This window comes from Podarcis muralis, chromosome 15, assembly GCF_964188315.1.
Source record: "Podarcis muralis chromosome 15, rPodMur119.hap1.1, whole genome shotgun sequence".
In the NCBI taxonomy this organism is placed as follows: domain Eukaryota; kingdom Metazoa; phylum Chordata; class Lepidosauria; order Squamata; family Lacertidae; genus Podarcis; species Podarcis muralis.
The window spans coordinates 44,538,012-44,565,543 of record NC_135669.1 but is presented as its reverse complement, the minus strand read 5'-3'; the positions used below and the strand labels follow the sequence as shown (position 1 = coordinate 44,565,543).

General features: G+C 57.3%; 1 protein-coding gene across 2 annotated transcripts; it reads left to right on the top strand.

Moving 5' to 3' along the window:
- Positions 1-10: 10 nt before the first annotated feature.
- On the top strand, positions 11-27,532 carry SLC43A2 (solute carrier family 43 member 2). 2 transcript variants are annotated; one of them, XM_028708941.2, is made up of 14 exons: positions 11-94; positions 3,401-3,633; positions 8,178-8,427; positions 9,788-9,843; positions 10,740-10,816; positions 14,008-14,100; positions 15,189-15,322; positions 16,299-16,501; positions 17,289-17,435; positions 19,684-19,828; positions 20,846-20,975; positions 21,491-21,564; positions 23,526-23,649; positions 26,227-27,532. In XM_028708941.2, exons 2-14 carry the CDS (start codon positions 3,474-3,476, stop codon positions 26,386-26,388), a joined length of 1,755 nt encoding a protein of 584 aa, XP_028564774.2. In that variant the 5' UTR covers positions 11-94; positions 3,401-3,473; the 3' UTR covers positions 26,389-27,532. The 2 variants fall into 2 exon arrangements, with proteins under 2 accessions (XP_028564774.2, XP_028564775.2); XM_028708942.2 differs by lacking the exon at positions 11-94 and adding an exon at positions 549-571.

Sequence of the window (27,532 nt, the reverse complement as noted above, 5' to 3'; positions counted from 1 at the left end):
TGCTCCTCCGGCCGCATAAAAGGCGCCGAGCCGCTGCCGGCCCGGCCCAGGAAAGCAGCGGCGGAGCAGCAGCAGCAGGAGCCGCGCCGGGCAGGTGAGCGAGCCGCGGGAGGGGCGCTGCCCGGCTGGCCCTCCCCGAGCCGGGCGCCCCCTCGGGACCCCGGAGCCCCCTCGCCGCGCTCTCCCCATCTCGCTTAGGGATGAGGAGGGACCCCCGTCCCGGACTCGACTCCCAGGCTGGGGACCCGGGGGGGCGCCGGGGGGGGGTGGCCCTGCCCTAAGCAGCGTCTCTTGGGGGTGTCCTGGTGGAAAGGGGGTGCCCCCTTGTTTGCTAATGGGGAGGAGAGAGGAGCCTTGCCGAGCCAGCATCTCTTTGGGCAGGGGGGGCATCGGGGTCCTTTCCGGGCGCCCCCCAAGCAGGACGCGAAGGCAGCAGCTTCCCCTGGTCTTCAGAGGTCCACTGCCTTCGCACATGGAGGCTTTGCTTCGTTATCCTGGCTGATTGCGCTCGATACATCTAGTTTCTGTCGAATTCATCTTATCTTGGCAGCTATTGCCGCATCTTGCGATGGTGAGTTCCAGAGTTTTTGTATGCTGTGTGTGAAGAAGTCCCTTCTCTTGGGTTGTCCTAATCTCCTGCTCTTCTGCCTTCATTGTGTGGCCCCTGAGGGAGGGGAAACTTTTATCTCTCCACACCAGGAATAATCTTGCACACCTCTGTGATCTCTCTCCTTATCTTTTCTCTAAACTAAAAAGACCCAAAAGCAGCCTTGCTTCATAGGGGAGTCTGCCCATTCCCTGGATCAGTTGGGCGGCACGCTTATGAACCTTTTCCAACTCTGCAATTTCTTTTCTTTCTTTCTCTTTCTTTCTTTCTTTCTTTCTAGCTTCCAAATCTGTGTGGCTGCACCACAGATTTATGCAAAGGCATCATGAGTCAAGGCCAGTTCTCTCTGCCTTGCCTAATAATTTCCCGTTTTTAACTGCAGCTGCATGCTGAGGGCTCTTTTCCTCTGCTCCTAAATAGTTGTCTCCGGGTGCAGTTTGGATTGGGGCCATTTGGCTGTGTGGGTGGTGGTGGTGGTGGGGTTTAACCCCTAGCTGTGCAATTGGGTAATTTTAGACTCCTAACTTCATGGTCTTATGGGAGCCCCCCCACAATTTAGGAAGCAACATGCACCACTTACCTCAGAATTAGGATGGGGGCTCTATTCTGCTGACTGGGCTTTGGGTTCCCAGTGCCCCACTGATTAACCCTTCCCACACTTTAAACCACCCACCTCCTTTGCTCCACAAGCTTCTATCAGCTGTGGAGAGGTGCTCTGGATATTTCTTAAATGACCACAGCCAGCTCATACCCCATCAGAAGATAGATAGATAAACTTTATTCGCATTAGCCAACGGCCATAGCAACATAAAACAAGCAATATATACAATTAAAAAGACAACAATGGATAAAAAAGGCATTAAAATGGCCAAGATTATCATTCAAATAGTGGCCCGTCAGAATTTCACCCCCCACCCAATAAACGTGCACCACAGAAAACCACACTTGTCTTTGAAAGTCCATTTTGGAAAGATCCTTCTGGAAATCCTTGGAAATTCCTCTTTCGCTTTTAACCACCCTAGATAAGTTGGTACCATCAGCAGACTTGGCCACCTCCCTGTTCACCCCAACTCCTGGTCGCATGTTAAAAAGCACAACTCCCCGTATTGGGTGGAAGAAAATCTCTGCCTGCCTCCAGGGGCTCCTTTTCCATTGTTTTTACCCCTGTATTCAGAAGTTGGTTTAGCACCGCTTTCAAAACTTATTTTTACCTGTTTCTGTGATGTGTTTGTAAACTGTCTTGAAATGCATGTAAAAGTCAACTGACTTTTTAATTATAATTAAATAACAGTGATCCTTGTGGGGACCCCCCCTCCCCGGCTTTCTTCCCCCTTCCATTGTGAGAACTCCCCATTTATTATTCCCTCCCGTTGTTTATTTGGAAGAGGAACCTTCCTCTTAATCCTATCACTGCTGAGTTTACTTTGTGGAGATGTTTTGGGAAGTCCAGGGGTATCATGTTTGCTGGATGACCCTTATCGATGTGCTTGTTGACACTTTGAGAACACCCAGCGCCTGGCCTCTCTTTTGCAGCAGCTGCCAGGTGAGGCTTGCTCCTCCTACGCTTCAGCAATGCTCTCCAGGCCTGCAATTTCCTAGTTCTTTTAAAGTTTCCTTGGCTCCCTTCCACTTTTCCAATACGCTGCATATCTTTGCTAAAAGTTCACCCGTCCCGGGCGAACGCCCTTTGACCCCACGGTCTGGCTTCTTAATTCATAACTTGCCACTGGAATTTTCTGTCCTCTCTGCCTTGCCTTGGCTGTTGCCAAGAGAAGGGGAAACGGCAACAGGTAGAGGGTGAGGAGTCACTTACATGGATCATGGCCTTGGACTGAGCCACCCACAGATCGCCTGACACGGAGCCCCATGGAGATCCTTGGTCCTCAGTCCTGGGTGGGGGGGCACCTGTGTCTGCCACCAAGTGCCCCCCCTCCACCAAAAGGCTTCTGGGAGCTTAATTGAGCTGGGGGGCTGCTCCCAGTGGCCCCCCAGGGAGCTCCAAGGAGCTGCTTCTTGCAGCATTTCTGGCTGGTTTTACAAGGGGGGTGAGTCCAGTAAGAGAGAGGATGAATTATTCTTATCTTTATTTTGGCTATGTATACCCTGCTTTTAAAATGCTTCCAAATTATGAGGGTGTAGGTGGGGAATTCACAACAGCACAACAAAACACAGATTGAAAATAAATCCAGTTAAACAAATATTAAAGAAGCAGAAAAGGGCACCAGAGGAGACAGAGTGGAAGGAAGGATAGGAAACCACCTGTCTGATATGCCTGGGAGATGAGAGGGGGGGGGAGGTTACCTGGAAGCCCCCCCCATCCACTTCCCCAGTCAGTCCTCCCCCACCCCAGGAGTTATCATCATAGACATGGCTTAGTCAAGTGGGGGTTGATCAGGACTTTTCAGGGTCTTGCTTCCCTTCTCTGCCACGGGGGCTGGAGGATAACTCAATTTATTTCGCACCCCACAAAAAGTTGCTTCCTTCTGCTGAATCTGGATTCTGCTTAATTTTCAAAGCCCAATTAAAACTTGACAGAAGTTTGCATTCCCTGACCTAGCATTTAACACTGTGATGTATTGTAACGTGGTGCTTCTCTCTCATCCTCCCCTCAATGTAAGCGGCTACTAGTACTATTCATGGTGTCCGGGCAGGCGTGTGTGTTGAGGGTCTTGTGTCTCCTTGGTCTTCCTCCTCTCACCACTTAGAGGTGTGACTGGGACCTGCTCCTGTGGCTCCAGACCCCTTGGGAGCTCTCCGAGGGCCAAAGCATTTACCGCTTTCTGTTTCTTGCAGTTTGGAGGAGCCCACGTGAAGAAGGCCCCGCTCGCCTCCCGCCGTCCTCGCCTTCGCCCTCCTCACCGTCATCATGGCTCCCACTCTGGCCACGGCCCACCGGCGGCGCTGGTGGATGGCCTGCACGGCCGTGGTGGAGAACCTCTTCTTCTCTGCCGTCCTCCTGGGCTGGGGCTCCCTCCTCATCATGCTCAAGTCCGAGGGCTTCTACTCCTACTTGTGCCCCCCGCCAGGTAAGGGCAGAAATGGCTTCCCAGCTCTCCTGTGCATGTGCTGCTGTGGGAGGCGCTTATGCCACCAGGTTGGGATTCTGGCCAGAGCTGACCTTGCTGCCTCCCTCTGCTTTTGCCAGGCAGGCCTTGGGAACAAACTTCCCTTCCTGGCCAGCTTGAGCTGCTTCTGAACCAGCTCAACTGGACACTGCATTTGCAGGCCAGGCTGGAAGCTGGCCTGGGAAAGGGTCGTGTCTGTGCATGTCCAAGTGCCGTGCTCTGTGCTGGATGGGGTGGAGAATGAGCCACAGGCTGACCGGTGGGAGAAGCAGACCCTCTCTCTAAACTGAGTTTGGAAGGATTTCCTTTCATCCCAGGTAGGCAGGAGTGGGTGGGTCAGAGTAGCAGAAGGAGTGTCCCCTGAGCATCCCCACATGCCACATATTTCCCCCCTTCCTGAAGGGATTTACAGTCTCTGAAGCGGGGAAAGCCTGTGGCTCTCCAGAGGCTGCTGAACTACAACTCCCATCAGCCCCAGCAAACGTGGCCACTGGCCAGGAGAGCTGCAACTCACCAGCGTTTCCCACAGCCCACCTCTCAAGCCCTTGAGGGCGCCCTGGGCCTGGGCTTCTCGTAGGCTGTGATGCCCCCTTGCCCACTGGGCCAGTCACTGCCAGGAAATTGCCCCCCCCCGTACACCCCCACCCCCAGGACTGAGTGGCCCCCAGTGTTGCACAGCAGGATCTCCTCTCTCTCTCCTTTCGCTGGCTGCCTTCCTAGCTTCCCAGACTCTGCTCTGGGCGCTTCCCTTGCAACATCTAATGATTAGCTTGTAAATGGATCTAGATGATTGCCAAAGATTAACAGCTGTGAGCAGAGGGGGGGGGGTGAAGCAAACACTGGAGCAACTAGGTGGACTCTGTTGCTTCTCCCCTCCTGCTAAGGCTGGAGCAGACCTTACTGGCCAGGAGAGATTTATTTAAAACAGCATCTTCTCCTTCCCCCCTCCCCACCTTGGCTGCTTACATATTTGCTGACGGCCTTAAAGCTTATCAGAAGACTTCTGCTAATCTGCAGAAAAAATGCCTTGTGTTGCAATTGGAAAAAGGTGCTGCCATTTATTGCTCAGTAATGACCGAGGAGACATTTCCGGTTTAGGGTGGTGGAGTTCAGTAGTTTTGGACTCTGGAATTAGTGGTCTTGTGCCCCTCCCTGTCTAGGGAACAGCAGGCCTAAGACAACCTTGCTGTGCCTGCTCCCCTCCCCACCCCTTCTGGGCTCAGGCCCTGGCCTCTCTCCTGCCCCCAAGCCCTGCCTGGCCCTGGTGGTGCCACGACTCCTGCAGGTGGCCTCTGATGATGAATCTGGCAGGCCAGTCCTGGGCTAGTGGGGCAATACTGCTGCCTTTTGGACCAGGAGTTGAGTTGGTGGGCAGGCAGGCAAACAGACTGGCCTTTGCTATCTCAGGGCTGTCCTTGGTCTCCGTCCTTGGGAGCAACAGTTGTAAGAGGAGGCAGAAGCAGCATCCGAAGAAGTCTGTTGCAAGCTGGCAGCCTCCTGGGGCTCTTGCGGGTGCCCAGCATTGTGTGTGTGTGTGTGTGTCCTCTTTGTTGCTCCGTCCGGCGTGGTCAGGACTGCCCTTTGGACGCCAAGTCAGTCTTTCACTGGGTCTGAAGAGATGCCCCATTCAGGGCCAGGCAGAGGTCTGGTGGAGAGCAAGAGGCCCAGGGCGGTCCCTCAAGGGATGACTCTTCTCCGGGCTGGTTTCCTGCCCTCTGTGGCTGCTTCTGCTTCGGCTCCCGGAGGCAGGAAACAGGCCCCCTTTGCCAGAAAAGAGAACCTGAGATTGCTGAGTCAACGCAGCCAAGGCACGGGGCAGGAGGGTGGAGTCCAGAGGGCAAGGGTCAAGGTGTGGGGTCACAGCCAAAGGGAGCCCCATTCCTCGGCTGGGACTCTGGTGTGGGGCTGTGCTGCAAGGCACCTGGCTCCTTGTGAGACCTTCAGCCTCCTCTGCGCCAGGAGGGACTCTGGACCCTCCAGAATGGGTCCTGGCCTCTCACCCTCACCTCCAGAGGGGAGCTTCCACCTAGAGAGAGAGACCCTTCCCCCCCCAACCTGGCCCACCCGCTCCTTCTACTCTGCCCCAGTCTTAATCGGTTGCCCCACTAACCCGTTGCCCTAGTAACCTGTTGAGCCAGCATCTTCTCCCTGCTGACTCTGCTTCCCCTTATCTGCTTTTATCTGGGTGTCTAGGGCTGCTGCTGCTGCTGCTGCTGCTGCTGCTTTTTCTGCCTGCGTTTTCCTTCCAGAGTGGAGCTGAAGGCGGGGGGGGGGGGGGGGGAGAGAAGGGTCTTGCTCTGTGCAAATCCTGTGTCTGCTCTCGCTCCGCCCTTCCCTCCCTGGGCAGGCGGCTGAGATCACCCTGTTCTCCTTCAGTTTCCTGGGTTAATGAATGTCAAAGAGGCTGCCTGGAGGCTGAAGCCTGGCCTGCCTGGATTGTGGCTGGGGGACATTCTGTTTGTGGGGTGGGGAGGAAAACGGCACAAGCTTTGGTTGCAAGGAGGAAGCTGCCTCCGAACTCTCGGCAGGCTGTTTGTTGATCCAGCCAGCTCAGGTTTATTGCCTTCTCCGGCTTCTAGAGTCTCAGCGCTAAGCCCTCGGCATCACCTGCTACCTGAGATCCTCTTAGCTGCAGGATGATGGAGAGTGAACATCCTGGTGCCTTCAGAATGCAGAGTCTTCATGGGGGGGGGCACTCTGGTGTGTCCTCCCCCCAACCAGTGTATTTTTCATTGAAGTCACCCGCTGGAACTTGGCTCTAACTGCTCCACCTGTTGTTGTCATTATGTAAAAGAAGTCTGTGGTGGTTTGTACTTGCATGTAGCCTGAGTCACACCCACCCAGGACTCCCGGGAGAGCTTGGGCAGAGGGAACCCCTCTCTGGTGGACAGGGAGCCAGTTAAGCCACAATGGCTGTGCACCCCCTCCCCTCTTGGAAGCAGTAAATGCACCCCACTAATGCCTGTTGCTGGGAACCATGAGTGTGGCTGTTTGGGGTACCTGGCTGGGCGCTGTGGGCCTCCTGGGGCCTGATCCAACTGCTGCTCAGGGCTCTCCTTATGCTTCTATGCAGTCAGTATGAAATAAGTGGGTTGCAGGGGAAGAGGACAGGAGTAGACACCCCCAAGGAGATTCCTGGTTGGGCCTGGGGCTAACGAATGAGGGATAACAAGCCAGGGCTGAGCACGGAGGTGGCACCACCATTGAAAGACCACCAAAGGGCCCAGACTGGATTGGGTGGGATTAAAAATGGCAGCCAAGCTCCTGCACAAGTGGGGCCTGCAGCGAGGGAGTGTTCCTGTTCAGACCCCCACCTTGGCTCCAGAGAGCTGTCCCCATCACCCCAGCTTGGCCCGCAGGTCCTTGGGCTGACCATCCTCCGTGCCCTCGATGCCCTCAGGTCCATGCCAGGTAGGAGTGCCTGTCACCTGAGCCGGGGCTTCTCAAGGGCATGGCAAAGTGTCCCCTGCAGGAATCTGTGTTTCCACTACAAACAGTCCCCTGTTTGTGGTGAGGCAGCTGCTCCTGCAAAGCCAGTCCTGCGCTCAACTGGTAACTGGCGTGACTGAGCTGCAGCCGAGGGAACTCGGGTCACAGGCAGCCTCCAACTGGCAGCCCCCCTCCCTTGCCAGTGGCTGCTCTGGTTTTCTCTGAAACACCCCCCCCCCCCTTTGGCAGAGTCTGTCCTCCCCCCTCCACCTGTTTCCTGCTTCTCCCTCTCAGTCAGGAGGACCCCCCCCCCCGCCCTGCGTGCTTGAGCTGCTCTGCGGGTGCCCAGGTGAGGGAGCGTGTCTGCGAGTTTAGTTAATATTTGCACAGAGCCATTGGCAATAGAGGCCTCCCTCGTTGGGGGAAAGGGGTGGGTGGGCATTAGCCAGCTGTTGGGTTTGAAATGCTTCTGAGCAAGGGGGTGTCTGTGTGTGTTGTGCTTCTCTGAGCTCACAGCTGCAGCAGCAGCACTTCCCAGATTGGGTGATTGAACAGAGTCTGTCCATATTGCTCAGTATTTCCCACACTGGCTGGCAGCAGCTCCCCACAGCTACAGGCAGAGAAGGGTCTCTTGCTCGGGGAAGGGCTGTGGCTCAGGGGCAGCAGACAGTCCTGGGTTCAATCCCCGCTGAAGTCCCCAGGTAGGGCTGGGGAAGATTCCCTGCCTGAAACCCTGGAGAGCTGCTGCCAGTCAGTGTAGGCAGCACTGAGCTAGACTGATCAAGGGTCTGACTTTGTATAAGGCCTCTGGCTCCGTGTTCCTGTGCCAAGCAGATGTTCTACCACTGAGCTCTGGCCCCTCTATACATGCCTGGAGAGCCTTTGCTGCCAGTCCGTGCAGATTATATTGAGCCAGGTGGATCACTGGATGGCTTTCTGCTCCTAACGGAGCCAGTTCTGGCCGCTGGAGGTTTTCTGCTACAGCCGCCCTGTTAGTCCCAAAGGGTCCTGAGAGGCTGAGCTTCCTTTTGCGACGGCTGCGGCTGCCTGGGCTGACCTCCCTCATCTCCCTCCAGAGAACTCCACCAGCTCGGCGCACACCAGTCCCGCCAACTCCTCCCTGGCGATGGGCAACCGGACGGTGGCAGCAGCCTTGGCGGCCCCAGAGCCCCAGCTGCGCATGAACGGCTGGCTGATCTGCAAGGAGCAGGATGAGATGCTGAACCTCGCCTTCACCGTGGGCTCCTTCCTGCTCAGCGCCATCACCCTGCCCCTGGGCATCGTCATGGACAAGTATGGCCCCCGCAAGCTGCGGCTGCTGGGAAGGTGAGGCTGGGGGCTATTGGGTTCCTGGGCAGGGGTCTTGCCAGGGTCGTCCCCCCCCCCCCGGGCATCAGACCAGGCCTGCTGGGTCCAAGCTGGAGGTTTCCTGAATTGAAGCAGAACTGGTCCTTAGCGCATGGTGGGTGTTTGTGGGTATTTGTGGGTGTTTGGTATTTGTGTGTTTGTTTGTGTTTGTGTGTTTGTGTGTGTTTTCCCTTGCCTGAGCCTTTGCTTTGCCCCCAACTGCAGGAGGCGGTGACAGCCAGCAGCTGGGATGGCTTTAGAAGAGGATAAGGGAAATATGGGCAGGAATGTCTTCTAGCCAGTGGCCACTGTGGCTGTGCTCCACTGCCTTTCGCTGGGCGAGGCTGTCTGCCTCTGAGTACCAGTTGCTAGGAGTCTCTGTTGCGCTCAAGCCCTGTTTTGGGGCTTCCCTTGGGGGGCGCCTGGATGGTCCTTGTGAGGACAGGATGTGACCAGGCAGGTCCCCTTTGGCCTGTTCCAGCTACTTCTGACATTCTTATGAGTGCCTAAGGGTCACTCATAAAGAGAACATAAAGACCACCTGCAGGATCAGGCCCATGCCCCACCCAGCCCAGCATCTTGCTCTCTCAGGGGCCAACTCGCTGCCTGCGAGAGTCCCACAAACAGCGTTTGTTGTGCACCAGAGTCTTCTCCCCTCCTGTGATTTCCAGCAATTGGTATTTGGAAACAGGACTGCCTGGCCTAGTGCCTGGGACTCCAGATTTTTGGGGGGTGGGATTAAAGGCAAAGAGCCTGGGGTGGGTGTGGAGAGGGAGAACCACCATTGCAGCTTGGGAAGCTCCACCTGCTGATGTCTGCAGGTCAGGCTGCTCTTAAAAGCACAGGAGCAAACCAGTGGTAAAAAGCTGGCCCTTCTCTGCAGCAGAAGTGGGAGGGCGTCCTTCTCTCCTGGGGGTGGACCTGCAAACAGGCCAGCCTCCCCCAACCTTGTGTCCTCCAGGTGTTGCTGGACTCAGCTGGCACCACCACCACTCCCTCCCCCTTTGTCTTGTGTTTGGCCTGTGGGGCTCCCCATGCTCTGCAAGTCTGGCATTTGCCCTGATCCAGCACTGATGTCTTGGAAAGTAGACCGGAGAGGAAAAGGGGAGGTGGAGACGAGGGGCAGAGAGGGAAGCCTCTATCAGTCTGTCTTCCTGTTTCAGCCTCCATTAATTGGGAGGAAATCAGAAAAAGTGACGAAGGCAGAGAAACCATATCTGCTGGCTTCAGGTGCTAAGACAGATGACAGACATGGCAAGGCAGACATGCCCCCCCACCTCACCAGTCTTTCTCATAAGCTCTGCCAGCCTGTGACCAGTTGCCTTTTCCTCCATTCCAGTGCCTGTTTTTCTGTTTCCTGCGTCATGATCGCCTATGGAGCCAGCAACCCGGACTGTAAGTCACCTAGTGGTTGGGGGGGGCAGAAGACAGGACCCGTGTCTCTAGGGGAAGGGGAGGTTGTTGTGGGCCAGGGGTTTGTGCCCAGTCCTGCCTCCAACCTGGACTCCACCTTCTGTGGCTTTGGCTGTCTTTGGGTGGCCGGGCACTTGAGAAGCCAAGTTGGTTAAAAGCACTGCCTGAATCAAGGGAGAGCAGCCTGCAGTTCTCCTGACACTTCCAAATGACAGCTCCCATCTTCCCTGGGCATTGGCAGCAGCCATGAGAGTTGAGGGGTTTTTATTCTCCAGCTATGTGAGAAAGGGCACATCTACCCAGGGGTACAGCACTTCCCAGTCCAGTCCTGGGCATCTCCAGTGAAAGGGGCACGAGAGGCCCCTGCCTGAAAGCTACTTTGTGGTGAGGGAGCTATAGGTCCGTGGGGAGAGCCCTCCCCAAAGTGGGGGGCTTTGCAGCAGACAATGTCCCCGGTTCAAGCCCTGGCAGCCACCTCTGCGGTTGCAGAAGGACCAGGTCACTGCAGCTGCTGGCATCAGGAAGACCCCAGAGAAACTGCTGCTGGTCTGGGCAGATGCTCAGCTACATGGACCTGCAGTAAAAAGCAGCACCACTCATGTTCTCATTCAGAACCACAAGGACTCCTGGAATCTTCCCTTTGGGGGAAGGACCACAGCTCAGTGGCAGGGCAGAAGGTCCCACGCTCAGTCCCTGGAAGAATGTCCCGTTGCAAAAGGAATCTCAGCACTCTGTGTGGGATGGAGCTGGGGGGGCTGGCAGATCTGGCCCCCTCCCTGTTTCGCAAAGCTGGAGCTGAGCTAGAAGGCCATTGGGGGTTTTGCTGGTGGGCCTGCTGCCCCACTGACGACCTCTGCCCTCCCTCCTTCCCTCCTCAGCTCTGTCGGTGCTGATCTTCATGTCCCTGGCACTGAACGGCTTTGGGGGGATGTGCATGACCTTTACTTCGCTCACGGTGAGTGCAGAGAGAGAGTGCGCGGGGAGGACGGGAGGGGCTCCCTGTACCTGGCAGCTGATGCCCCCCACCCCAGAGTCCCTGCCTGGCCCTCCCCTTCACCCCTCCAGCCCTTTCAGGGACCTCAAAATGGGAAGAGTGAATGAATCTGCCGGGACTGAGGCCTCATTGAGGAAGTGGAGGCCTCTGATGCCAAGGGCTGTTTTTTCCGCTTGTCTTGAAGGCTTCACTTCCTTCTCCCGAATCTCGCACATTCTCAGGCTCCCTTCACCCCTCCCAGCCGTGGTTTTGTTGCACCAAAGTCTCTTGGCAATGAAGATGTGGTTACAGACCCCCAAGCAGTCCCCTGCCCCAAACTGGGTTGAGAACAAGAATGGGCTGCCAGGGGGGGGGGTGGTTCTGTGTTCCCAAATCTCCTGGTCCCCCACAGCACCCATTGACTCTGGCTGTGAAACATTCTGGAGAGCAGGTATTGGGGTATTTTTTGAGGGGGGAGTTGTCAGTTTTTCCAAGCCTGAATGGGCTTTGCCTGGACCCAGGCTGTGTGCTCCCTCCAAGCCAGGGCTTCCTCTGAGCGGAAGGGACCTGGGGGGGGGGTCCCTAAACCCAGGAGGCAACCTGCTTTCCGGTTCCCAGGATGGTCTCCCCGAGACCCTCTTCTGGCAGCTGGAGGGGCTCAAGCAGGTTTGACAGATTTGACCTGGGGTGCTTTCCCTCCAGGCAGCCCTGAGCCCCCCAGCACCTCTCCTCCTGCAGGGCTGGACCTCAGCCTCCCCCCCCCCCCCACGGGTGGCGTACAGCACTGCAGTGCAGTCCAGGATGCGGCTGCAGCCGGCTTCCTCTTCCCCTCCCCTCTCTGAACGCAGAACAAATCTGTAAGCTGCTCGCCTCCTCTGCTCTGGGGTTATTTAAGGACCCGGCTGCTGCATTGCATCCAAAGCGCTGCAGCTAGAGAGGCGGGGGGGGGGGGAGGGACGGAGCCAGGTGGAAGCTCCCCCCCCCACATCACTGCCAACCCCCCCCCCCCTTCCTGCTAGAGAGATCCTCACAGCAGGAATATCCTCAGCCCTGTAAACAGGCAGCTGCAACAGGAGCCCGGGCAGCCTTTGGAAAAAGCAGCCAGAGCTCTCTGGGCATGTTGAGGGGGGGGGGGGCTCTTGAGCTGGGGGAGGGTGGAGAACGGTCATAGTCTCTGCCCCCTTCCCTGGTGCCTGCCTGTGTCCCCTTCAGATGGGCGGCCAGTGAAATGTCTCTTCAGCTGGTGGGGGCAGATGGCAGTCATGATGGTGCAACACGTCTGGAAGCCGGGGAAGGCTGGCTGAGCAGGGAAGATCTGAGTCTCCCACTTCTCTCCCCCCCCCCCCCCGGCCAGCTCCTTTCACAACTTGCAGTGGCGTAGCGTGGGGGGTGCAGGGGGGGCCGGCCACACCGGGCACAACATCTGGGATTAGGGCAAATCCACAGGTTAGGGGGCGCAAATCCACGGGTTAGGGGGCGCAAATTACTTGCCTTGCCCCAGGTGCTGACAACCCACGCTACGCCACTGACAACTTGGTTTATCTTTTCCATGCAGGGCTAAGATATCTTCTCTCTTGGCCATTGCTTGCCCAGACAGGGCAAGGGCAGGAGCTGTTTTTCTGTTTCCAAAGTGGTGCTTCCTTCTCCTGTTGGCCCCTTGTAGGGATGCTTGTCCCACTGCAGCCTCTCAGGGCTGGAGGGAGCGAGTGTGCCCGGTGCCTTTGGTGTGCAGAAGCTGCAGGGTGGCCGAGGGTGGGGCTGAGAGAGGCACAAAATGGCCACCGGAGTTCATGGAGGAAATTGTCCCATTTACCGTAATATTCTGATGGACTGTGTTTCTGAGTCAAGGCTGGTGTGTGCTTCCAGAGGTCAAGTGCCAGGCCGGCCAGCCATTTCCTCAGAGGCTTAGTCTGGGCAGCTGGCTGGACAATATCCACCCCCCCCCCCGGCTTCTCGCTGGGCCTCTTGCACACAGCCTAACCCAGCAGAGCACATTTAGCCACAGCTGGGGAAGGACAAGACCTGAGAGGTACGTGCGCATCCAGGTCTTGTTTTGTTGGCAGCCAAGGCAGCCTGGAAGGGTGACTTCGTCAGCACTGCCCTCGGCTGCCTCCACACAGACTTGCCCTGGCCTTTGCAATCTTCTTCCCACGAGGGTGAGCCCAGGGCAAGAGTTGTTGTGACACTTGGGAAACTGCCTTGGGCTGAGTCAGCGCATTTGCACCACTCGTTCTGGGCTCTCTCCTCTGACTGACGGCAGCTGCCTTTTTTGAACCCAGAGCCTTCTGCAGGCAAACAAGCCGTGGCATTTTCTCACTTGGATCCTGGAGGGAAAAGGCTTTGAAACAGAAAGCCTGATGTCCCGGAAGAGTCTTTGCCCCACATGTCGCCAGGGTGCTGAGTGGATATTCTGAGCTTGCGTGTCAAGGGACAGCCCTGGCCCCGGAGGATGCCCCAGGGTGGGTTGTGGAGGGTAGCAGAGTGCGTGCAGAGAGCAAGCCTTGCAAAGCCCCAGCCCCGTCTGGCAGCCCACCTTGTCTCTTGCCTCGGAAGAGGGAGGGTCCCTTTGTCCACTGAGCCACCTCCTGGCCCAGTTGTGGGAGATGGCCGTCAAGCTTGCTGGCTGCAACTGGTGTGGCTTCTGACAGACCCTGCAGGGCTGGCTGCTTTTGGGGGGCACTATGCTCTCGTTTCGTATTTTCACATTGTGAAGCGTCCTGTGATCTCCAGGTGAAATGCGGGGTACAAATTAAATAAACGAATGAATTTCCTGTTCCCTGGCAAGCAACCTCTTCCAGCTCTGAGGGGGCTGTAAAGGGCTTGTGAGAGGCTTCCTCTTGCTGGTTGGACAATGCCTTGCAGGCATTTGAAATGGTACCAGAAAGCCTGCAAACTCTGTGGGGACGCCAGGGGGGTTGCGGGGCTCTCAGACAGCTTTTAACTCTTTAAAGGGGGGAAAGCAAATCTGCCTCCAGCATTGGATACCGCAAGATATGGAGACCTCCCTCCCAAAGCTACCCTAGGAAGCCTCTTGATGAGCCTGGCAGCAACTGCCCTGCCCTCCTGCCCCCCTGGTTTCTCCTCCCGAGTAAACAGGCTCCTTTCCTCCCCACACAGCCCACCTGCCCTAACCCTCCCCTTCTTCCTGCCTTCCTTCCTTCCTTCCTTCTCAGCTGCCCAACATGTTTGGCGACCTTCGCTCCACCTTCATCGCCCTCATGATTGGCTCTTACGCCTCGTCGGCCGTGACCTTCCCAGGAGTCAAGGTATGTTGGCTGGGAGCTCCAGCTTGTTGCTGCCAGAGGCGGATGGGGTCCTTTTCCAGTGATGCAGGCGAGTGACGCTGCAGGGGGGGGGGTCCCTTGCCAAATGCAGGGATGGACTCTCTGGGGGAGGTATTTAAGCTCCTCCAACTTCTCTACAGCGACTGCCTGCCCCCCCTCCACTCCAAAAAAAAGGGATGCCGTCTGTTGAGAGAGCAATGGGGGAATTCTCAGTAACTGGCCTTGGCATTTCAGTCATTCTGCCAGCTTCCTGCTACTGACCCCCCAAAACCTCAATGCCACCATGAAGTGAGATGACCTTTCCTAGAATTCTGCTGGCCCCACGATGAGAATGTGAAGGTCCCCTTAACCAAGGGGTTGCTTAAAATACGCAAATAAACTGGAGGAGAATAAGCAGAATTCATATTTTTAACCCACCTGTGGCTGGCAGAATAGGCAGCCATGCCCAGCTTGTCTTTCCACGGAGGAATCTGCAGGAAAGAGGGCATTATACCAGGGGCCTCTTATTGCAAACTGATGGGCAGAAAAAGCAGGACGGAAATAAGACATTTGGGGCAGCGGGTGCAGAATCCAGTTCCAAATCCCCAGACTCCCAAATGCCAGCTGTGGAAGACGCTTTTTCTTGGCCGATTGGCCTTAAGGCCTGACATGGGGCAGGAAACCCCCAGGCAGGAGGTCAGGGGAACAGGCCCAGCGCTCTCCCCTTTCGCTCCTCTGGCAATGGGGAAAGGGCCCCTTGGCTGGTGGGGCTGCTCTGTTTTGCCATCATGGCAAACACCTCTTGATAGCCCCCCCCCCCTACGTTTGTCTCATCCCCTTTGAGGTTGACTGTGATGACTTGCGGAATTCATTGCAAGAAGGTGCAGAGTTACATGGCAGAAAAATAGATGGAGCATCTTCTGTGCTTCTGCTCTGACATCCGGACTCTTCCATGGCAAATGCCTTCGACCTGAGATGCTCCCCCAGCCTGTGGGGAAGGAGGGGGTCCTGCTGCTGCTGCTGCTACCTCTGGTGACCCCCCCCAAGGGCCTGGCTGGTGATGGCCGCCTTTCCTCCCTTTGCCCCTCCAGGTGATCTATGACTTTGGCGTCTCCTTCATCCTCATCCTGCTTGTCTGGGCCTCCTGTGCCGGCCTCGTCTTCTTCAACTGCTTCTTCAACTGGCCCCTTGAGCCCTTCCCAGGCCCAGAGGACATGGACTACACGTAAGTCCTGTTGGTGTGTGTTGGGGGGACCCTTGGCTGCCCTTCTGAGCAGTGGCGTAGCGTGGGGGGTGCAGGGGGGGCCTGCCGCACCGGGCGCAACATCTGGGGGGGGGCGCTCCACGGGTTAGGGGGCGCAAAATCCACGGGTTAGGGGGCACAAATTACTTGCCTTGCCCCGGGTGCTGACAACCCACGCTACGCCACTGCTGAGACCCCCCCCCCCTCAGGCTTTCCTTGGGATGTGTGGTGGCCCTTCCTGGGAATTTTTCACCTCGTCCACCACAGTGCATTGAATCATAGAATTGTGGCATTGCAAGGGACCCATCTAGCTCACCCCCTGCAAAACAGGAGCTTGCCATTTCCACATTACTTCCATGATACAACCCTAAAAACACGGCAAGTCAAATATGCTGAGGGTCTTGTGTTGCACACATGAGCAAGGCCTCTCCAGAGCTTCATGCCAGCCAGCCAGGGGTGGGTGGGTGTTTGGGGACGCAGGCAGGGCATTTCCAGACCGCCACTCTTTTGGGGTGGGATTCAGCAAATGAGAAGTTGGTGGTCATGGAGTGGCTGACGCCTCGCCTCCCTGCAGGCAGTCTGGGCCAGATGCTCCCTTTGAGAGCCAGTGTGGTGTAGTGGTTAAGAGCGGTAGTCTCGTAATCTGGTGAACTGGGTTTGCTTCCCCGCTCCTCCACCTGCAGCTGCTGGGTGACCTTGGGCCAGTCACACTTCTCTGAAGTCTCTCAGCCCCACTCACCTCACAGAGTGTTTGTTGTGGGGGAGGAAGGGAAAGGAGAATGTTAGCCGCTTTGAGACTCCTTCGGGTAGTGATAAAGCGGGAGATCAAATCCAAACTCTTCTTCTTCTTCCCTTGAGCCGGGTGCCCGTTAGCAGCCCAGCCCAGATGCTGCAAGTAGGGCAGCAGGTCAGGCAGACGTCCCAACCCTCCTCTGCCCTCTTTCTTCCCACTGGACAGGGTGAAGATCAAGTTCAGCTGGCTGGGATTCGACCACAAGATCACCGGGAAGCAGTTCTACAAGCAGGTGACGACGGTGGGCCGACGCCTGAGTGTGGGCGGCTCCATGAAGAACCCAAAGGAGCAGGCTGCCCTGCAAGAGAGCAAGAATCTCTGCCTCTCCACCGTCGACCTGGAAGTCAAGTGCGAGCCAGACAGCGCAGGTGGGGCAACCAGCAAGATGGTCCTATGGTTGTCTCTTCCTGGACCCACATGTGTGTGTGTGTGTGTGTGTGAGAGAGAGAGCTGTCAGGGCTGCCACCCCCCTCATGTGGAAATGCAACTTTGTCTTACTGCTGTGTGTTTCTGGTGATTCAGAGTCCAGTGTGAGCTGCCCCCTCAGCTCTCCCTCAGAGGAAGGAGTGGGGGGCGTCCTGGGAAGGTCTACTCTTCCTCCTCCTCCTCCTCCCCCAGGGAGCAAATGGCCCCCTGCCCAGCCCCAGGGCCATGCCCCTCTCTCTCTTCCAGAGGGTTGGCAGGAGTTGACCAAACCATGAAAAACACGTGGAGGGTTTTCTGCACCTTTACTGATGCTGGAGCACTTCCTTTGTCTGTGCGGATATTCAGCAAACCCCACTTGGTCCCCAACAGAGTGTCCAGAAATAAAACAGGCACAATCTTAGTAAAAACTGCGCCAAATTTAAAGCTTATAGCAACATGAAAAGCAGTATCACGAAACGCACAGCACAGGGGGAAGTTGCTTCCTCCACTTGTGTGGGCCACACACTTTGGCCAGCCGTGTCTGCACAGACTGTTTCCTCCCAGCCCCAGTGAATGATCTGGGGCTGTGCATTTGCAGAATGAATGCAGGGTGTTCTTTGGGATGAGCAGGCGGCCCTGGCCAGCAGGAGCTGCCTCGGTGACCCTGTGCTGGCCAAATGGCCCGGGGGGGCAACTGGCGTCTCCCAAGGAGCCCCTTCCTTATTTCCTCCCTCCTCCCTCCCCCCGCAGCCTCTCCGTCCTTCATGCACAGCGTCTTCAGCCCCATCCTGCTGCTCAGCCTGGTCACCATGTGCGTCACGCAGCTGAGGCTCATCTTCTACATGGGCGCCATGAACAACATCCTGGAGTTCCTGGTGGACGGGGATCTGCAGACAGGTGGGTGCAGCTCCCTCTCTTCCCCTGTGGCTTGCAAGGGAAGAGCAGCGCTTGCCCTGCCTGCACAGAGTCAGCCGCCCGGCAGCCTCACGCCAACGGAACTGTGCCTTCAAATATTCTCTGAGCCCCTTTCTCGAATAAAAAGCCGCCTGACTCGCCGGTGGCCTCCCAAGAGGTCCTTGGGCCTTTAGAAGCATTGGAAGCCAACAGTTCCTAGGCTCACCTCCCTTCTACAGTGGTGCCTCGCAAGACGAAAAGAATCCGTTCCGCGAGTCTCTTCGTCTTGCGGTTTTTTCGTCTTGTGAAGCAAGCCCATTAGCGGCTTAGCGCTATTAGCGGCTTAGCGGGCTTAGCAGATCAGCTGATAAGCGGCTTAGCGATCAGCTGTTAAGCGGCTTAGCGGATCAGCTGATAAGCGGCTTAGCGATCAGCTGTTAAGCGACTTAGCGGCTTAGCGGATCAGCTGATAAGCAGCTTAGCGGCTTGGGAAAAAGGGGGGGGGAGGAAAAAAACCCCTGCAGGAACTCGCAAGACATTTTCGTCTTGCGAAGCAAGCCCATAGGAAATTCGTTTTGCGAAGCACCTCCAAAACGGAAAACCCTTTCGTCTAGCGGGTTTTCCGTCTTGCGAGGCATTCGTCTTGCAGGGCACCACTGTATATGTTTAAAGTACATTTATGCCCCATTAACAGTCATGGCTTCCCCCAAAGAGTCATGGGAACTGTAGTTTGCTACTCACACAACTGTGATTCCCAGCACTGCCAACAAAATACAGATTCTGTATAATAATAAGATAATTCTTATTCATGCTCTGCCCACCTAGGGTTCTTTGGGGACAGCCCCATCATTCAAAGGCACAGCACTCTCAGTTCAGTGTCAGGAATCCCACCCATTCCACTGCGGAGTGTGGCGCTCACATGCGCTACTCATCTTGGCCACCCAGGACGGCTTTGCCACTGGGTGGTTCCTGCGCAGGGTGAAATGAGGGCGTTTTGTGGCGGGGGGGGGGGGGGGGCTCAGGAAGCCACACTGTGCGGTGCTCCTTGCAGACCCCTCTTTGTGCTGGGTCTTCAGGTGTTGCCGGCACCTGCTGCTGCCGGCCGGGTCCAGCTGGCCTGGCTGTGCCTCCAAGCATAGGCTGGCAGAGGCTGAATGCCAGGCTAATTTCGGCCCTGTTTCCGTGACACCCATGGGTGTCTCGCGGCTCAGGGGTACCCGAGTTCAGTTCCTCAGAATGCCCCGACAACTCTTTCTGGTTTGCGGGAGAGAAAAAATCGGTCAGCTGCGGCTTGTGGTGTTGCTGCTGCTGCTGGCTGGGGGGGGGGGGGAGTTTCCTGGCTCTCGCTTCCCTTCCTCGCCCTCCCCAGAGCGAAGGGAGAAGCCCAGCAGCTGACATGGTGTCACTGGGGGAGGAGGGGGGGGGTTGTGCTTGTGAGCTTCAGCGCCGCTGACTCAAGGCCCGTATTTATAGCGGCTGGAAGGGAGCCAGCCAGGAAGGGGAGCGATTTCCATGAGCTGGTTGTTTGTCTTTTGCACAACAGGACGAAACCATTTGTGTCTTGCGCACCGAGATCCAGTTTGGGCTTGTTAAATCTGGAATCTGCGAGGCAGATAAATCAAGAGGCGCTTTCATGAAAACAACAGGGAGGCTGAGGGGAGGGGAAGCGCAGCCGAGCGAGCAAGTGGCCAGGCGGGCGGCTGGGGGGGGGGGGGGCTTGAAGCTGAGCGGCTGCCAGGCCGACCCCCTCCCACCCCTCCTCTCTTCTTGGGGCTTCTCTGCTTGGCAAGCTCTGCTAGGGGGGGGCAGCCTTTCGGCCTTCACTCTGGACTTCCAGACCCCCACTTCCCTCCTGACTCTGCTCTGGTGTCCTCAAACTCCTTTGCCCCCAGTCTGGGGGGCTGCGGCTGCATCTCCTCAGGGGGCTGGGTCTTGCTGTTCACCAGCCCTCCACCAAGGAGGCGCCCAGGCTCAGGACTTGGGAGTGTTATACAAAGGAGAGAAGGGCCCGTCTGTGGCCCTGCAGAGGCTGCTGGACTCCAACTCCCATCATCTCCTTGCCTCTGCTGGCTGCTGGAGGAGCACAGCACCTGGACGGCCACAGGTGTGCCCTGCATCTCACCACACACAGTGCCCCTCCTTTGCTTGTTGGCCAGCTGCCCTCCCCTCAGTCTCCCCTGTCCAGCCACCCAAACCCCGCAGGCCTTCGCCTGGCCCTGCCCTGACGCTGCCCTTCCTTTCTCCCTCCCAGTGGACCTTTACACCACCATCTTCGGAGTCCTGCAGCTCCTCTGCCTGATGACGGCCCCTGTCATCGGATACATCATGGACTGGAAGCTCAAGGAGTGTGACGACGGCGCTGCGGAGGAGGCGGACGAGGGGAGCACCCCCGGCCAGTGAGTAGCGCCAAGGCAGGCTGCGAGGGCACTCACTGCCCTGTGGATCCTCCGTCTGGGGAGGGGGACCCCCAGCTGCTTCCTCCCCAGGGGAGTCTAACCAGACGGGAGGAGTCTGAGGTCACTAGGCCAAGGCTGGAAGCACAGTCTGCCCCAGCCCTCGGCTGACCTAGAAAGAGATGCCTCCGCCTTCGTTTTTGCCAGGAGCCAGCGGTTGGCTTGTGGCTAGGCCTCCTCTGCCCAGCTTGCCACCCAACCAGCTGCCCTCCTGGGGGAAAGGGCAGGAGTGGGGAGCGTCTGAGCTCCTCCAGCAGAAACTGGGCTCCCAGCAGTCCGGGAGGAGGGGCTCAGCTGCTGCCCACTGCTGGCATGACCCCAGGGCTTGTGTGTGTGTGTGTGTGTGTGTGTGTGTGTGTGTGTGTGTGTAACACTGGCCTTTGGGCCCCTCCAAAGGGTCTGAGGTGGGTCTACAGCAGCACAAAACACCCTGCAAGTATCTGGTAAAACAACTTAGATGCGACTGCCCCAAACACTCAGGTGGGTCACAGGCCTGAAAAGGCTGAGGACTTGTGGCATGGTGGGCAGGCTCCTGTGACCCCTCTTTCTTGGCCAAGCAATTGAGACTCCACAGCAGGGACCCCCACCAGGCAGCAGGATTGAGGGGCATTGCCCAGACCCCAACTGCTGCTACTATGACACAGGAGCACAGGAACCTGCCTTGGACTCAGCCAGACCCCCAGTCCATTTACCCCAGTACTGCCTACACTAACTTGGCAGCCATGGCTCTCCAGGGATTCCCCCCCTTGCAGATGCCTGGGACCTTCTGCATGCAAAGCAGCTGCTCTTCCTCTAATTTGCTGATCTATTTGATCCTTTTTGTACCAAGGTGTTGGGAATCTCAGACCATCTTTTGCAGCGAAGGCTGGAGAGCTGGGCCTCCCTCCTCCCTTGCGGATCTCCCACTGGCCCCTGCAAGCCCCTCTGACCCCCTCCGTTCCTCTCTCCCTCTCCCTGCAGGGGCGGCAAGAAGAAGCGCCGAGACAGGCAGATCCAGAAGGTGGAGAACGCCACCCGTGCTTTCGCTTTCACCAATCTGCTGCTGGTGGGCTTTGGGATCACCTGCCTCATTCCAAACCTGCCTTTACAGGTGAGTAGCTGGCAGGGAGAGCAGTTGTCAAAGGCTCAGCACAGGAGAGGCAGGAACTGGGCCGGGAGGTGCTGTGGGGGCCAGCCCAGGCCTCACCTGTTTGCTGGCTTAGCGTCTCCTGTAAGCAGGATCCCCACTTCCCAGCCTGTTTGAACCAGGGGCCCCTCCAGCCCCACCTGCTCCCAGTAGGCAGACAACATGTGCTGAGTTGAAAGATGCTTGATCATAAGACCATCAGAAGGACCTGTTGGATCAGGCCATGTTGTGTGCAAATGTCCTTTCTCTTCTGACAGTCAGCTTTGTGGGACGTCTCTGGGTTCAAGTGTGCTCTCAGTGTTTCTGTGGATGGGAGGGGGTCCCGTGGAGGGGAGGGGGGCAGCCCTGCAAGCTCCCCAGAGGGAAGAGGGATGGGCAAGTAGTTGGCACTTGCCCAGGGGGCAGTATGTGTGTGCTGGGCATTCAGAAGGTGACTTGGGGTGAGAATTCAGGGTCATGTGTCTTCCCCCCTTTTCCAGATCCTCTCCTTCATCTTGCACACCATCGTGAGAGGGTTCATCCATTCTGCCGTGGGCGGCCTCTACGCAGCCGTGTAAGTCTAGTCCTCAGCCGGCCTCTGACCATGTCTGTTTGCCCAATCGCCCGCCTGGGCTTTGCTGCCGCCCACTTTGTTTACAGGCACCCAGTTCCCGGCTGGGGATGCTCCTTTTCCCTGGCCACCTTGCCCTGCCTTCCAGCCCGTTTCTGGGTCATGTTTTTCCTCCTTCCTGGATGAGCTTCTGAGCAGCTGTGGCTGCTGGCCGTGGGCCTGCATCTCTGGGTGTTGCTCAAGGGGAGTGTGCTGAACATGACCCACATGCTTTCATCCTCTGCACCTGATACCCATTTGATGTCACCCTCTGCTCTGGTTGCAGCATTCCTGGTGGGAGCAAAACAGTTTCCTAATCGCAGGCCCAGCCCAGGGATCCCGCCCTCTGCTTAGGCCACCCAGACGCTTCTCTCCACCACAACACCCCCTTCCTTTGGTGAGCCCCATCTAGGCCAGGGTCTCTGGGGGAGCCCAAGGATGCTGTCCTCTCCTCTGAACCGCCTCTTGCCTATCAGGCATGCAATGCTCAACCCATAACCAGATCCGGTTTCAGCTGCTGCAGCTCAGCTAGACCTGACTTGGGTGTTTTTGTCCTTGGGTTTGTTTTTTAATCAAAGAAGTATATGAACGTGATGATCAATGGGGGAGTTGTTGGTCCAGCTCCAGTTCTTGGCTTTTCAACATTGCTCAACTGGAGGAGGAGGAGGAGGAGGAAGAGAAGCCCTCTGGCCTGCTTTCCCAGGCTCCTGTTTTCTCCTGGCAACCTCCAGCCTTCAACACTTTCCAATCAATTATGCTGATCTGCCTGGCTTGGCTGGGCCACTCCTCTAGGGCTCCTTCGTGCCCAGGCAGGCGGTGGGAAGGGAGCCAAGGCTTGTAGCCCAACCTGGACTCTGTTTGTTCAGAGGTGCCCCACATTCCAGCTCAGGGTGTGTGGAGAGCTGAAATCCAGGGGCCTGTGGTCCAAAGCAGTCGTTTCTGGCCAAGGGCACTCTAGTTTGGGGTGCAAGTGATCTGGCCCAAGGTCTGGACTCAGGGCACAAATGCCAAATATATTTTAGCTTCCTCTCCCACCCACTTTAGGGAAGCTTGGAACACGTTACCCAGAAGCATCCCTTCGGGACAGCTAAATTTGATCAGCTAAGCTTCTGCATTTAGCCTTTTGTGGGATTTGATGATGTGGAAACCAGAGGATTGTAGGCTTTCCCTGCTTCCAAACACAAACATCTAGTCCTCATTTTTGCTTGGGCAAGGGGGAAAATAATCTCTGCCCATGTTCTGCTGAAGACTTTGAAGGTAGAGGAGGGAAACTGCAGAGTTCCCCTCCTGCATCCTGCCCTGTGGCTGCTCCAGCTGCGCTCTGCACAGGGCAGAATGGCCCAAGCTGCTGCTGGAGAGGCTGGAATGAAGAATTGCCAGGGAGCGGCAGTCCTTTGGGGAAATCCTGCTTTATGGCTGCTTGCTGTGTCTGCCACGTGGGGCCTTCCTGTTTGGAGCCTCCGTGCCCCTGAATGCCAGGGGTGAAGAACATAAGCAGAGCCCTGGCACTGAATCCGGCCACAGGGGCTCATCCAGTCCAGCACCCTGTTTTGCAGCTAGATGCTCCAGAGGGAAGGTCCCACTGGCAGGGCCTGAGGGCAGCATGTGACTCCTGGTGACTGGCGCCCAGGGGCCATTTACTGCCTCCAGCAGAGGAGGAAGATGACAAGGCAGGAAGGGGGCTTCTGCCTTCACACCCTGCTTTCAGGGCTTGCTGGAAGCACCTGGCTGGCCGCTGGACTGGAATGCAGATATGGACGGGGCCTCCTGCTCAGATTCTGAGGGGCCATTAGAAAAGTCTCCAAGGGCCTTTGCTTCCAGAGAGTAATGGGCTGTGGGGCTGGGCTCAGGGAGGAGCCCCACGTGGCCAGGCTGTGAGTGCAGAAACATGACTGCCCCCTTTCTCCCCCCCCCCTCTCCTGCAGGTACCCCTCCACGCAGTTTGGCAGCTTGACAGGGCTGCAGTCTCTGGTCAGCGCCCTCTTTGCCCTCCTGCAGCAGCCCCTCTTCCTGGCCATGATGGGGCCCTTGGAAGGAGACCCTCTCTGGGTAAGTAAGTGGTTGGGCGGCTGGCGCAGGGGAGCTCCCAGCGCTTGGCTTTTGTGCAGAGGAAACGGCAAGGGACAATCAGTCGGCTGCATCTTACTCAGGAGACCCATTTAAATCAATAGACCTGGCCTCTGTGGCACTATCCTTTTTGATGAGTTTAGTCGGAGTAGAGCTGAGTTGGAGACAACCCTTTAATTCCAAAAGCAGCCTTGGGGGGCTTTCCTGAGCAGGCAAAGGGCTGAGCTCCCCCTCCAGCTGTTTCTCTGCTCAGCACTGATTCCCCCACCCAGGTGCTTTTCTCAGCCACAGGCACTCCTCACCCTCTCCTCACGCCAGGGCTGGTGGGGCTGATCTTTAAGTGGGCACAAGCAGTTGGAGGGGAGGCAAAGCAGACCCTCTCTTGGCCGTTCCTCTGCACAGACTTGAAGCAAGAAGCTGCCCTTGGTTTGGGAGAAAACCGCGCCGGGGGTCTGTGTGTGTGTGAAGCCTTTTCTGTGGCGGCCCATTCTGGCTGCCTCTGTCTCCCTCTGGTTGGCAGGGCTCTTGTAAAAGCAGGAAACCCGTGGCCACAGTAATTCTTAGCACCCAGGTACCCCCAAGAGAGGAAGCCCCCAAGCAGGCAGGGCTCGGAGGGCAGCAGCAACTCTCCCCTCTTGGGATTCACCCAGCCAGCACCCAGCATTTACTGCCTCTGACAGTGCAGGAACGACAGAGCCTTTGACAGGGGCTGCCTCCTCCTCCTCCTCCTCTGGGGCAGAAGGTTCTGGGACCAAGTCTGCCGCTTCTGCCACGCAGGCTCCCCCATGGCCTCCTGGGCTCTTTGCTGCAGCTCCCGCTCTGGAAGGTGTTCCAGGGCCTGTTTGGGAAGTGGAGGAGGCTGCTGAGATCCTCTGGCTGGGCTCCCAGAGGCCACGTTGTTTTCTGTTTAGACAGCAGAGCACCTGACACCTGCCTGGGAGCAGCTGAGGGCTGGCTGGCAGCCACTGGTCTGTTTCCAAATCATGATGGGGGCACATGGGTTGCGGAGCGCAGCAGAGCAGTGCTACCGGAGGGAGGCTGGCAGAAGCAGAGGACTCCTTCCTGTGGGCGCTGTGTCTTCCCGGAGGAAGAAACAGTTCAGTAACTGCTTGGCATTTCCAGCTTCTGTTTTTTCCTGGGTTTGGGGCTGGCGCAGACCCCTTCCCTCCTTCCCTTAAAACTGGAGCTGCTGTGGGGAGACCCCAGTGAGTGCTGCTGGCCTGCAGCAGGAGTTTGCAGAGCTCTTGTGGCAACCAGCCAGCCTGGGGAGGAGCCACTTCCACACAATGCCTTAAAAAACCCCATCCCCACAAAAAAGGGTTTTCAAGAGAGCAGAGCCCCCACGCTCCTAGGCTGCTGCAGGGGCAGTGCTCTGCCCCCAAGAAGATCTTGGCTTGTTGGCCAGCGAATGATACCCAAGCAGATAATCCCAAGTGGGGTGGGGGCAAAATCCTGGCCACATGGGATCTCCCTCCAGCTCTTTTCCCCCCAGCCCAGATCTGAGCAGGAGGTCAGATCCTACCCTCCAACCAACACCTGGCCTTGTTGTACAAACATACCCAGGTTGCACAGGTAAATGGCCTCGGTCCAGTATACCTGAAGGAGCATCTCCACCTCCATCGTCCAGCCCGGACACTGAGGTCCAGCGCCAAGGGCCTTCTGGCGGTTCCCTCACTGCAAGAAGCCAAGTTACAGGGAACCAGGCAGAGGGCCTTCTTGGTAGTGGCGCCCGCCCTGTGGAACGCCCTCCCACCAGATGTCAAAGAGAAAAATAACTACCAAACTTTTAGAAGACATCTGAAGGCAGCCCTGTTTAGGGAAGCTTTTAATGTTTAATAGGTTATTGTATTTTAGTGTTCTGTTGGAAGCCGCCTAGAGTGGCTGGGGAAATCCAGCCAGATGGGCGGGGTATAAATTATAAATTATTATAATAATTAATAATTTATTTTATTAACACCCGGGGAGGGGGCCTCACATCCCTCAGCTGCTTCCCCCCCATCCTGGGGGCAGGGAGAGTACGCTTTGCTTGCAGAAGGCTCTCCCCTCCAGTTCAAGCTGGGGGAGGCGGGTGCTTCAAGGTGACATCCCTCATCATCCTCACCACTGAGTGTTGGGGAATCCGACCATGGGGGCTACTGCCTTATAGAGTCTAACCAAGCTGGCCCTCTGGCTCAGAATTGCCAGCACTGGCTGGCAGCAGGGCTTTGGGGCCATTCCTGTTCCCAGCACTGCCTGGGCTCTCCCACCGCCCCTCCGAAGCCCCTGTGCAAACAGATCAGGCTCCAGGCAGGCTGAGCTGCAAGAACCAACACTCTGTTGCTGCCCTGCAGCAGCTCCTTTGCTGCCATCGCCACACCCTCCTGCTCCCTGTACAAAGGCCCCTCAAGGATCTTGGTGCAAAGGGGGGTGCTGGACAGCTGGAACCCCCTACCCTCACCCCCCCACGCCTGCTGCAGGGCTTGTGCTGGCCACCAGGCTCTTCATCTTGGGCTGAGCTTCAGCCTTTCCTCTGCCCTCCTCCTCCTGCTGACCCTGCCGGCCTCTTCTGTCCTCCTGCAGGTCAACGTGGGTCTCCTGGGAGCGAGCATGCTGGGCTTCTGCCTCCCGCTCTACCTGATCTTCTTCCGCCGGCGGCTGGAGCGCGAGAAGCAGCAGAAGAGCGAAGACGCCAAGCTCTTCCTCAAGATCAACGGCACACCCAGCCAGGAGGCCTTCGTCTAGGAGGTGGCTTTTCTTTGCCGGACTGGGCTGGGAGCCTCCATGGGCAAAGGCGGCAGCCTCTCCTCCCACTCCCTGGTGGTGCTGCTTGTGCCCCCCTGGCAGCTCCTGCCTTGTCCTCCTCTGCCCAGCCTCCAGAGACAGGCAGCGGCTGGGCCAGCATGGGCCTCACCTGAGTCCTCAACGGCTGCCACACACAGCGTCACGCCTCTTCTGCTCCCTCGCTGCTTGTTCACGGGACTCTGGTGCCGCAGGGGCGCTGACTGGTCTGCAAAAGCAGAGCCCCTTCACTGCCCCCAACTGCAGCTTGCGCCAGTGCAGGACACAGGTGCTCTCCTGCCGCCCTCCTCTGCCCTCTGCCATTCCTGGAGCCTCTTCCCCCTGCCTCCAGGCGCCAGTCCGTCCTCCAGCCTGACGGGGCGGGGAGAGGAGGGGAGCCCAATGGGACTCTGCAGACTGACCTGGGCAACAGCCACGGACCTCTTCCTTCTGCTCCGGACAGGCCTCCTGGCTACTCGCTGCAGGGCAAGGGGCTGCCTCTGGGCCACTGAAGGGGCAAGGAAGATTGGGGGGGCACATCCAGCTGGCCTGGATCTAGGGGCGGAGGAGCTGGGGCCCTCCCCCTTGCTGCCCACTAAAGGGCTGGTCTGATGTGAAGCTGGCACTGAATTTTGCAGGGTTGCTGGGAGCTGGGTGTGTGCGTGTGTGCGGAGCTTGCTCTCCTCTCTGCCCGGGGAGGGAGCAGCTCCTGCTTTGCAAAGCAATAAATAGGCTGGCGGGGGGGGGGGGGCCTAGACTGAGCTCCAGGGAGGCAAGCTTGATGAATGTTCCCCTATCCCTTTCCTGAAAGGGATGCCACAAGCTTGCCCACCCCTCTCCATCCGTAGCTATTTGGGGATCTCTCAGGCCAAGGGGGGTCAGGGTGGCGGATGTCTTTGCCCCGGAAGGGACTTGGGCTCACCCTGATCCTCTTCTACTGGCAGCCTGGTGGAGCCGCTGCGCCCCCTGGTGGCCGACTGTCACTCCACAGGGAGGGCCATTTACTCACAGGTAGTGACAATGGCAAGGATGACACAGCCTGTTTTGTGTGTTCTGAACAACCTCCTCCCCTGCTGTCTTGTCTCTTAAAAAAAGGAAGAAAAACCCA